This window comes from Thalia democratica, chromosome 6 (assembly GCF_965202585.1).
Source record: "Thalia democratica chromosome 6, ktThaDemo2.hap1.1, whole genome shotgun sequence".
Lineage (NCBI taxonomy): Eukaryota > Metazoa > Chordata > Thaliacea > Salpida > Salpidae > Thalia > Thalia democratica.
In genome coordinates, this window is record NC_139170.1 from 3,024,188 (window position 1) to 3,037,046 (window position 12,859).

Below are 12,859 nucleotides of genomic sequence, written 5' to 3' on the forward strand. Positions count from 1 at the left end.
TTTAAGTAATATTTTTTTTATGCCTTGAATTCAGATATTAAAGGAGAAGATCTAAATTTAAATACTCAGTTACTTCATGAATAACAATGTTAACTTTTGATAACACACTGTGAACTATTTATTCAAACCACAAAGATTCTGATAGATTATTACTGCTTAAGTATATTGTGCAACATCAAGTCAATAGTGAAATTTTTATGACAGATCCACTGTTAGTTGTCAAGTTATTAAAGAACTAAAAAGTGCTTAAATGTTTCCATCAAAAACTTTCAAACTTACAGAAGTTTTTATCAGAACTTACTGTGCAAACCTTAGACCTATTGTACAAACATTATAAATTTTAAGGAGCTTTACAGTAATATATATTTTTGTTCTACGTACATGAAATTTCTTCAAATCTACTGTTTTTATTAATTATTTTTATTATGCTTGAAAACTAACTGTAAGAAATACACATTTTAAGGGTTGCCAAAGACTTTTTGTAAATTCATTCCAGGACTTGAAAACCAGGACTTGAAAACAAGGTTTTAATTAAATTTCAGTATAAAATTAATCTAAGTTGAATAAAACTGTCCTAAATAGTATAACAACATTAAAAAGGTACTGTAAAATTACTTAAAATATTTTTTTTTAATGAAACAATATTTTTTTATATCTGTGATAGATTTTTCATATATCATCTAAATTTCGTTACTTTACATGTAAAAATGGTTTAAATCTATTAGATTTTTACTTCAGTAAACTAAAAAATATCAGTTGTTTATAATATTTCTATGTATTTAGTTTTCAATTAAATGTTTCGTCAAAAATAAAATTATTGTATATTTGGAATTACAAACCAACTACTAATAATTTAGACAAAATATTTTCTAAACTTACCAAACTCATTGTAACAAAACTTAAAGTCTACAATCCTTGTTTAGAACATATAATATTTTCATGTATTTATTCTTTATTTAAATTTTTAAATTTAATATAACGTAAAATTATATTTTATTTGTTATTAAAAACCAAATATAATGTACACAATTTTTAGCAGTCCAACACAAAATAAAACGTAACAAAATAAAACATAACAAAATATCTTACTTAAGTTCTCTAAAAATAAGCAAATTAAAATAGCTTTGAATTATACATAAAAAATAAAATATATACAGAATATTTCACTTTAAAAGCTCATTTTTTATTGCAAAATTTATTGTACAAGTGTTAGTATAAAAACTACTCTAAAAATTAGTTTATGATTAATTATATAAGCTGTAAAAATACTCATATACTTGAAAAAAATAAATAAAAAGCATGTATAAAAATAACAAGTACACAATATTCAATTAGTACAAAGGAAAACAATAACATTTCTTTATTCAGGAATTATATTTGAATTAGTCAGGAATTAATGAAAAAAAAAGTTTGTACAAAACTACTAAATTATTCATAAAAATAGTCAAAGATTTTAAAAGTTTGTTTTTTAAGATTATTAAGTTGTAATTTAGTTAAAATTTGTTCTTTGTAAGTAAATGATAAATTGACTTATTTTAATGACACATTTTAAATAAGCTTGACATTGTAAATAACTAGCAAAGTATTAAAGCTTTTATTTATAAAAATTCAAAGTGTTTTTTACCTTAAAAGTTACTAAATTAAAACTAACAAAACTTCAAATGTTTTTTAAGGTTAACTTCTATAAAAAGAATTAAAAAGTAAAAGTTTTAATAAAGTATTTTGTATGTTTAGATATTTTTAATTTTTTTTAAATAAATAAAAGTTTAGTAATAATTTTATTAAGTACTAATGTTCTTAATGATTCTTCTACAAAAGGCAAACTGAAGTTACAAAGTTTTCAAATAAATTTTTTCTTTTCTCAATTGTTCTCGCTTAGTTTTTGCTTTTTTGGCTTGAAGCTAAAGTAAAAGTTTTTTTTAAGTGTATTTAAATTATTATTTGTAATTATCACTTTTCAAATACATTGAGTATAGTAAATAGTTCTCAGTTTAGTTTAAACTCTAGTTTTATTTTGTATTTTAATATATAAGTTTAGTAAAATCCTTTTTATTTTTTAACAAGTTTTTCTATAGCTTATGTTTTAGCTCCTAGCTTAATTTAAAAAAATCTTACAATTTTTAATGCTGTATAATTTTTAGGGGTGTTAATTATTATACCGGCGAAAAAGTAAATATATTATTTTATTTACTAGTAAAACGGCGATATCTCGTAAAATAAATGATTATTTTTTAACTTTTTTTCAAAGCGGGCGACCATAAATGCAAGTTTTGGAAACCCTGCACTATACTTTTTGTATTTGTAATTGCTTTAAATAATTTTTTTTTTTTTTTTACATATTTTAGATTTAGTTTTTTTTTTTAATTTTATAAATTAAAAAATTCCTACTTGCATCTCTGATCAGTCATTCTAGTTTTTTCATGATCATAAAAATAAAGCAAAATTTAATATAAACAATAAAGTTTACTTTTATCTATGATTTATTATAATTATATATTATTATTTTATTATTATTTTTTTTTACCTGTATCTCTGATCAGTCATTCTGTCCGACTGCATTTTATCGATCATGTCCAAGAAGTCTTCAGACGGGAGCGTCTGGCTGCTTGTCGGCATGACAACCTGGTTGCTATGGTTGTTGGTTGCTACGGTACCGTTGTTGGTTGCCATGGTACCGTGGGGCTTCTTCTTTACCGTGGTCCTTTGGTCGTCCATACGTAGGTTCTGAAAAAATTCGAACTTATTATTGGTTATTTAAGAGCCACAAATTTTTTTGCTTTTCTTGAATTTTTAGTATAGAAGACTTAATTTAAGATTTTAGTTAAAAATTAAAGTTTTAAACACTTTGTGGTAAATTAGTATTTTATAAATTAAGTAGATATACGTTTAAAATAAATAGTACTGGTTTTTAAACGCACTTGATTTCAAAGTTTATAACAATAGTGAACTTATCATCAAGTTTGTAAAACAGTTGTTGAGGAGGTTTTCACTAAATCACTTAATTGTATATGTTTTGGTTTTAAGAAAACAAATAGAGAGATCTCTCTAATGAAGGAGAAGTAATATATAAATACTTTCAAAAATATATTTTACAAGCTAAGTTTCGGTCGAAGACCTCTTCAGCAAAGCACTGACGAGGTCTTTGACCGAAACTTAGTTTGTAAAATAAAGTCTTGAAAGAATAAATAAAAAAAAAATGTTTAATAAACCTGGCACCGCATCAGGTTTTCAATGAACTCGTCGCTCAACCCTCCACCGTTGGTTTTCTGTGACGTCACAACATTGTTGTGGGGTTGATCTTCTATGACGTCATTGTCAGGTTCGGGTTCCGCTTGGTGGTTGTCATGGTTACCGTTTTGCTGGTGACCGTCTGTTGGTTAGGCGTTAGTTGTGCAAATTGGTGTAGGAACACATAACTTTTATTCTATAAAACAACCGGATATTTTATACATTGCTTTTATGTTAATTATTTTAAGGCGGCGGATTTTTTCTACTGAAAACATTTATCTCTAACCCATCATTTTTAACCCCAACTATTAAAACTTAAATAAATTTATTACTTGATCTTAGACTTCAACCTATAACGCCTGACCCTACTACTACTTAACATTAACTTAGTAAATTTACCATTGATCTCTTATTTACAATCAAAAACATACACTTAAAAATATCTAGTTTAAAAATAGAACTCTGATTTTCCGCGTGCAGTGTGGCATTTTGACTGCTTAACCACTAATGTACATTAACATTGTAAATCCAATCTAACCACAATAACTTTCCATCATGGGTTGCTGATGAAAATAATTCACTAGAGTTGATGAATAAAATAGATCAATTTAAATATCACAAATATTAAAATTAAAATCATATCGAACTTTCTTGAGGCTGATTGTTGATGACCTGGATGTTGTTGCCGTCGCTTCCGATTCTCTGAAAACCGGGCAGTGACGTCATAGAGACTCTTTGTTCGTCCAGCCTACGCGACTGCTGACTTTGCAGCATTCTCATTATATTCGTCATTTTATCTGAAATTATTTATTTAATTTTAATTAATTTAATAATCATAATTTTGTTTTTGTAACTATTTATTTTATATTTCACTGTTTTCATTATTTATTAAAGCTCATTTGCCTTTATAGCATTCTTATAATATTCGTCATTTTATTTGAAATTATTAAATTTATATGTTAATAAGGATAACTTTTTTTTTTTGTTATTACTTATTTAGTATTTTACGGTTTTCTTTTTATTATTTATTAAGGCTCATTAACTTTATAGCATCCTCATAATGTTCGTCATTTTATCTGTAAACATTAATTTAATTATGTTAATAATCACAAATTATATTTTTTGTAGTTATTTACTTTATACTTTACTTTTTTCTTTTTATTATTTACTAAAGCTCATTTGCCTTTATAGCATTCTCATGTTTGTCGTTATATTTGAAATTATTAATTTTATATGTTAATAATAAAAGCTTTTTTTAATTATTTATTTTATATTTTACTGTTTTTATTTTGTTCTTTATGAAGGCTCATTGACTTTATAGTATTCTCATAATGTTTGTCATTATATTTGTAAATATTAATTTTTTATATTTTTTACTATTATTTATTAAATCTGCTTGATTGTCGTGACTGCAGCATACTAATTACATTCGTATTTTGTCTTTTATTATTTATTAACATAAATAAAACTTACTGGATGTAGATTAGATTAAGAAATTATTAAACAAAATGTTTAATAATATATATTTGAAATTTTACTTAAAATCAACAAAAAGTTAGCAATGAAATTGAAATATTTTAAAATCTTGTTTATTCGTGATTATTTCATAGTTAAGTTTCATTTGAAGTATCAAAATAATTTGAGAACTAATTATATTATGTTTCATCATTAAAAATCATAACTTTTAACAAAAGATGATAAAACTAAAATTAATAAAAAACTTTTCTGTTCGGTTTTATATAAGTTAAAAATAATATCTCAAGCCAGTAAAAACTTATTACGTTATTTCTTTTATACATTAAAACATATTTATGAAAAAAAAAAAAACCTTCATTGTTTTTAATGCTTCCGTTTTCTTCGGTTTCAACTCTCTGATCGTCCAACCTTCTACCCTGAAGCCTCGTAAGCAGGTCCAACATCTTACCGCCTGATCCGTCCAACAGCTGAGATTTGTCACCGCTGCGTGGCAGTAAAGAGCCGTATGCCTGTTTAATTTAATTTTATGAGGGATAAATCGAAATAAATGTAGTAATCTAATTATTGTTCTAATACTAATGACGTATTAGATGTAAATACTTAATATTTAGATATAACAACTGTGATTTGTCAATACAGTATTGAACTGTACTTAATTGAACAAATATGAGGGTTAAATTATTTGTATAAAGTTTGAGACTTATTAGTATATATTAGTATTCTCGGTGTATATAGCTTATATCAGGTACAAGGTACATATTTATATAAAATATGAGGGCATAAACTTAAAACAAAAGCTTCGAGATATATTGAAGTATCTATTCAACCTATTTTACGTAATCTAACAATTGTTCTAAAATTAATAATGTATTTCGTTACAAATACATATTAGAAAAAATTGTCACCGCTGTTTGGCAGTAAAGAGCCGTACACCTGTTTAATTGAACAAATACGAGGAGAGCAATATATTTACTAAACTATTTTCAAAGCAAACTTGTTTAATTAAACTGTGTCTGTAATTAAATGTCAGTGGCAAAAGTTTTGCAAAATATTTTTTATTCAACAGTTAATATTATCATTATGTTATAAAGCAATTCAAGTTACAAAAACTTTATTGATTTAGCTAAGCCTCAAATAAAAACATTTATGAGTGCTTTATTTGATATTTCAATGAAGATACAATTTTTTTATCTAGTTTATACTCAACATTTGAATGAGATATTTTATTTAGGTTTTTACCAAACTTGTAATTTTAAATGTAACATTTTGTACAAAAAAGCTTACGTACAATATATCAAAGGCAAAGTTTGTTTAATGTTTCGTTGACATTTACATAAACTTTTTCATGTAAATATAAACATGCCAAACAGGACTTTTTCACGAATATTTTATACAATTGCAATTTTTACATGGGAAGATACAATATTCTGGTATTTAATTACCATCAAGTAAATGCATTCAATTTCTAGAATTATTTATTTTTCAACATAATATATAAAACCCTTAATTATATTATATAAATATAGTTGTTATTCAATTTAAGCTTATAGACTCTAAACACTTAAGCCCTTGTTAATATCTTAAAATAATTAACATTAAAATTACTCAAATGGTATAACTTTAACAAGTTTTTAAGTTATAAAATGTTTGTAGCTTTAGATATATATTTTTAAATACTTAAGCTAAGTCAAAGTTTACAACATTAAAGTTGAGCTCAATTTTAATTGTATAATGAAAAAGTTTTTTCGAACTTGTTTGTTTAGCTGAGTAAAAAAAGACTGTTATAGTTTTTTTTAAGACCAAACCTTTAATTGTACACCAAATAAATGAAGTTTAATCTATAGTAACTAGTTAATAAATGGAATTAAACATTGTTTAAGCTCCTGCTTTGTGACAAGATGTAAATTCATTTCTAAAAGCAGAGTCAATAAAGCTTTTCTAAATTTATCATATTTGAAAACAAATTTACTTGATTCTTTAATATTAGACTTAAGTGTATAAAAGGATAGATTATAAAAAACCTTAATATGGGAAATATACTTCTATGTATAATTTAACTACTTTATTTTTGAAATTATTTCGATATAAGAATTACTGGTTTATAACTAAAAAGTAAATCTTTTGAAAAGTACAGGTTTTTATATAAAATTGTAACAAAATTAGTACATTGATTTTATTTCAACATTCAATACAACCTTTAAGAATAAGGATCAACATTCATTTATAACTAATTCGAAACGTAGTAAAAATATTTATATATATAAACATAATCAGCGTTGGAATATTGTGCTGTTTGTAAATAATTTTAGTACACTAATAAAAAATCATTTAAAATAAAACAATCAGTATTTTTACAAGTGACTTTTGAGTAAGTATAAGGATGTCCAACAGTATGTAAAATATTTCAATTTAACTTTTTAGGTGTAAATAAATAAATAGTGATAACAAGCTATATTTTGTTACACTTAAAGATCTAAATTCTAACCATTCTCCTTTTGTTTTATAAAAAAAATTCAATAAATTTACATCTTACGCACATAAACTTTTCTCCGTGTACTTTTTATTTAATTAACTGTCTTATAGACATCTTAAATTTAAATGGAGAAACAAATTTGTTCAATAAATTTAAAAACATTTTAAGCTTTGTTTATCAGAATGTTAAGTCGATTTTTGTTTATGCACTATTTGTATAAGTATTAAACAATTTACATACATATATTATAGAGTTTTTTAATTTTTAATTTAAAAAACACTTAACCACTCTAAAGGTCAATAAACTAAAACTGCAAAAAATATATCTTGTTTACTACTTAATAAATTTCTATTTTAATTAAATGCTTTTGAATAAACGAAAATAATGACTCTTACATTTATTTATTTACATATTCAAGCTAAAAATAAACGAAATCAAAAAAAGAATTATTTTTAAACAAACATAACAAGTATCAATTAAACAAAAACTAGCAAGCTCAGTTAAGTAAAGTTTAATTTTTTAATTTAAAAACTTAAAAAACAGAGAATTTTTTACCAACTTAAAAACGAAGTTGTCTATTGAGTTATTCTCAAGACTTAAAAAAACAAAGTAATTTTTTAATTAAGTAAAGAGAAAGTTAATTAAATTAAGGAGACTGTCGCCGCAATGGAACAAATTTAAATCTTGGATTCGCCTGTTCGGATACCTAATTTGGTGAAAAAGAAACAAAAAACACCAATTTATTCATAGAAACTTTTTTTTGATATGTTTTATAAGTTAAACTTGACAAAAAAATAGTATTTAATATTTTTCAAGTTTTTAGTTATTTATATAAAACGGAACAAGCTAATTTGCATTTCATACTTCGCAAATTAAATTGTTTACTTCAGCAAAACTAGTTAAACTACATGTAATAACTTGATGTAAAGTCTAAGTCAGGGTTCCCAAAAGTGACATGCCCTTTTGAGTGATTTTAGTAAGTCGGGGTGCAATAACTAGCAAAGGCAAATTTCAAATATTGGGCAGTCATAGATAGAATTTTAACTTTAATTTTATCAATTTAAGCTTGCCATTTAATGATCGACACTGAGGTACCAAAAAACGTCTATTTTTTTCAAGGAAATGTAGAAAAATATATAAGTGCTCAGTAAAGGGTTTTCCAAAGTGGGAAATATCGCTCCTTTTGGTAATATACACACCTCTCTATATAATTTGAGTGGGTCTTTATGCGTCATGTCAATGTATAAACATATTGTACTATTATTATAACTCATACAACAGGTTCAAAATTAAAACTGTTATTTTAAACATACCTCCCCAGACAGTTTGAGCAAATCTTCATTGGCCATACTGATGTATCTCTCATCATTTATCAACTGTGCGGTCTTGAGATGAAAAGAAGCACACTCACTAGCTTGTTGGTTGTCGCCCAGTTGCATGTAGGATGATGTCAGTGTTGACAACGCGAAACACAACCCCTCTCTGTAAAAATAATTAAAACTTTATAGTAAATTATATTAATGAATTTATTTATTTTAGTTGCATGTATGAAGATGTTAGTGTTGACAACGCGAAACATAAACCCTCTCTGTGTAAGTAATATAATTTATATTTTTAATTATTTATATTAGTTGCATGTATGAAAATGTAAGTGTTGATAACGCGAAACATAACTTCTTTCATGTTAATTTAAATATTGTTATCTTTTTTATGCAAGATGATGTCAAGATTTATAAGGTGAAGCATAATCCTTCATGAAAAAAAAAAACTATTAAATTTTAACTAAAAATACAAAATAAATCCTTGAAAAAAAGAACTTTTTTTCAGATTTGTGTGAATATTCGCAGTAATATAAAAACGTATATAGTCATTAGTCACAAAAGCTTTATCAATTCTGTATAATATTAGAAACTTTTACTAAAAGTATGGGCAAAATTAAAAAAATTAAATATTTTAAAATACTTCTTAAGTATTCAAGTGTGTTTTAAGCTTTTTAAAACTTAAAATTGTTAAACTTATCTTAATTCAGATATCTTATTTCCTTAGAATAATATAGTTTAATTAACAAATAAAATTTTAAAGTATAAGGAAATCTTGGTGTAAACAATTTGCAACATTAAATTGGTTTTTATTAAAAATTCATTGCTTAACATTTATCTATTTTACAGTCATAGAAAATATAGAGCTTTTTTAAGTTTATAACATTATAACTTAAGTTTAACTATCTATTTTTAATGGATTGCAGCAATCAAGCATATATAAAAGTATGGAAATTCAGAAAAACTAGTTTCTAAATGTTACTTTAAATTTTTACAAAACAAGCACTTTGTTTTAAGTTATACTAAAACTCTACTGACGCAAATTATTATATATTAAATTTGGTAGATAATTACCAAAATTTTACCTTTTAAAATCACATTCCACGTTCAATAACAATCATATAGAGTTATTTCATATCAACTCATAACATTTTTTCGTCACAAACTTTCATAGCAACTTCATTATTATTTTTTATTAAACTTATGATGAAACTCTTTCAAAAAAACTAATTAATAAAACATACTTATCATCAACTTTTATGGCAACTTATTTATTATAATTTAAATTAAATCTATTTTATTTAAATAAATCAAACTAACTTATCATCAACTTTGATGGCGATTTCTTTATTATATATAATTTAAATAAATAAGTCAAACATACTTATCATCAACTTTGATGGCAACTTATTTATTATATATAATTTAAATAAATAAATCAAACATACTTATCATCAACTTTTATTGCAATTTCTTTATAGTATAAAAATTTAATTAGATAAATAAATCAAACTAACTTATCATCAACTTTTATGGCGATTTCCTTGTGCCTGTTGAAGTGTTCAATGGCCAGCCTGTTTTCGCCCATCAGCAAATACGTCTTACCCAGCATGTAACTCAACTTGCCTTCTATGATTAGTTCTGACAACTGTCTTGAGAGCTGCAATGCTTCTCTGTTAAAAATAATAACACTTATTAATATAACTAGAATATAATTAAATGACTAAAAAAATATAATTAGTCTGGATAGTTGTAGAGCTTCTCTGTGAATAAAAGTAAAAAGTAATATAGTTAATAATAAATTAAACTTTCAAGTTAATTATTTTCATTACTTTGAAATTAATATAACGAGTCTTGATAGTTTAAAAGAAGTTTAGTATTTAGTTTAAAAACTTAATGAAATAAGACATTTTACTAAAATATAAAATAATTAAAAAACATTAGATCAAAAAAAAAAAGTTTTTAAATATTCAATGACTAGTTCTTTAGAAAATATTTTCAGGTCAAAAATTTAAGTATTACAAAACTAAAAATTTAGTTTAAAATAAGAATATAGAAAGCAATCAAAAAACATTAGACAAAAACAACAACAAAACAAAAATAACTTCAACAATAATATAGAATAAATTTAGGTGCTAGATATATTGTTTTTTCTTTTAAAAAACTTTAATTTCAAAACAAAAAATAACTTTTGTTTTATAAAACTTTGTTTACAATAATAACCTTATACTAGCGATCAAAAATCATCATATCAAAAGCTATCAATAAAATTTACGAAATTGCTCGTTTAAGCGTAAAAATATCGACACATTATTGGAAGTTAAACTGAAAAGCTTTCAGTATCAATAATTTTCAGTGATTTTAAAACATTAAAACACGAAACGGTAGAAAAATTAATAAATTTCAGCTTTGACGCTAAGACCTGTACGTCGCTGCGGATAAATGATAAAATATTCATAAAATCTCAAAGAATGAAAACTGTTACAATGGCTTAAATGTAAGAAGTTTCAACATGAAAGGTTTTGAGAAGTAAGCTTTTCTTATTTTTTATTCTAGCTAAAACATAACTTAAACTTACACTTTTCTATCCGAAATAGTTGTTAGAGCTACTATTAAAGATAAATATCTATAAAATTTTGAAAAATGAAAACTGTTACAATTGAAAAATTGCATTTTGTAATAAGAACTATTTTTACTTTAAAGAACTAAACATCAAAACTCCTTTTTACACTTAAATTCATATTTAAGTGTACATATGAAATTTTGCATCCAATTTAAAAGTTGTTATGTTTTACAATACTGAAAAGTTTTTACCTGTTCTTTTATCTCAACTTGAACTATATAACATTCACAAAAAAATTAGAAGTAAAGCGAGATCAAAACTTTTGTCATTTTGAAAACTAAAGTTTGAAACTGATGTTGAATATTTTCTCAACGTTTTAGCATCTCTTTGCAATATGTCTTTTATCAGATTATCTTTATAATAAAATATTTATAAAAGCCGTTTCAAAATGAAACCTTTTTATACTTTGGAGACTTTACAGTTGTTTTTAATGTTATTATGTTTTTTGCATGAATGTGAAATTAAAATAGTTTTAACACTTGATAAGATTTAACTTATAATTTTTAAACATATTTATTTAGTCATTGAAAAAATGTACTTTACAACTAATTGGTAAATACTTATAAAAACCACAGTTAGTACTAAATAATTTGTTAGAAGTTTAAATACAATATAGTATTTTTTATTTAAATAATGATGAAGTCATGAAAACAAATTGCATCTACTTATAAATTGTTCTAAACTCTTTTTCATAAAAAAAGAAGCAAAATTTCACTGAAAACGTTTATAAATATCAGCTAAAAATAAACAGCATACCTGTGAAAGTTTGCTATCTGACCTTTTCAAATTATTTTTACGTAAAAAGTCTATAAAACTTAAAGGTTTATTATATTCAAATAAAAAAATATTTAAACATGTTTTGCAACCTTACTTATGTAAAAAATTATTTTTTTTAAACAAACTTTCTATTTATACAAAAAATTTTCTGACAATTTTACACTATAAAATTCATCTCAATTTTTTTACCTATTTTTGTGTTAAATTTGTAGGGTTTTCTTAAACTTTAAAGTTTCGATGCTAAAACAACATTTTTAAGTTTGCCTGACAAAACATCGAATCGTTTAAATTAATAATTCAAAGAAGGGTTTTGGTTACGTAAGTTCAAAATTTTAATTCATCAAAAATACCAGGAATTAGAACTATCTTTAAAAAAATAAAAATTTAAGTTCATTTAAAAATACCAGGAATCAAAAGTATCTTTAAATAAAAATTTCAATTCATTTAAAAATACTAGGAATTGTAAATATCTTTTGTAACTTCTTTTTAAAACGGTCAGCTAAGTTTAAATATTTTAGTTAAATTCAAACTTGTAGTCGTATATTATGAAATTTTATGCTAAAAAAAGATGAAGTAAATAATAAATTTAATTTACTCAAAAAAGCGGTTAAGCTCAATAATTTCCATTAAAATATCTATTGTATAATATTTGTGAATGTATGAATTTAGAAACTTTTAGATAAAAAAAAGTAGTAAATGAAATAGTTGTAATTTGATTTCAATAATCTTTTAAAACTTTAATAAATATCAAATTTTAAATGTTTTTTATTATTATGCTAGTAAGAAATATTATTGTAAATTTTTGACTTGAAAATTTACTTTCATCATGTGTTTGGGAAATTTTGTCGGAAAAAACAACTTAAAAGAATTTGATTGACTTTTAATTAGTCTTTTACGTAGTAAATTACTTAAAAAACGTTTAAGATATCTTAATTAAAATTTTGATTTAAATGTTTTTAAAAA

At 23.8% G+C, this 12,859-nt stretch overlaps 1 protein-coding gene across 1 annotated transcript in view; it reads right to left on the minus strand.

Annotated features, from left to right (window-relative positions):
- Positions 1 to 1,456: 1,456 nt before the first annotated feature.
- LOC145838439 (uncharacterized) overlaps positions 1,457 to 12,859 on the minus strand; it is a 29,481-nt gene continuing 18,078 nt past the window's right edge. The window contains exons 7-13 of the mRNA XM_082946031.1: positions 10,014 to 10,169; positions 8,491 to 8,659; positions 5,057 to 5,213; positions 3,876 to 4,025; positions 3,210 to 3,370; positions 2,525 to 2,724; positions 1,457 to 1,901 (exon numbers count right to left, since the gene is read on the minus strand). Of these exons, the coding sequence (XP_082802157.1) occupies positions 1,862 to 1,901; positions 2,525 to 2,724; positions 3,210 to 3,370; positions 3,876 to 4,025; positions 5,057 to 5,213; positions 8,491 to 8,659; positions 10,014 to 10,169 (1,033 nt within the window). The 3' untranslated portion in view covers positions 1,457 to 1,861. The remainder of the gene's footprint in view (positions 1,902 to 2,524; positions 2,725 to 3,209; positions 3,371 to 3,875; positions 4,026 to 5,056; positions 5,214 to 8,490; positions 8,660 to 10,013; positions 10,170 to 12,859) is intronic.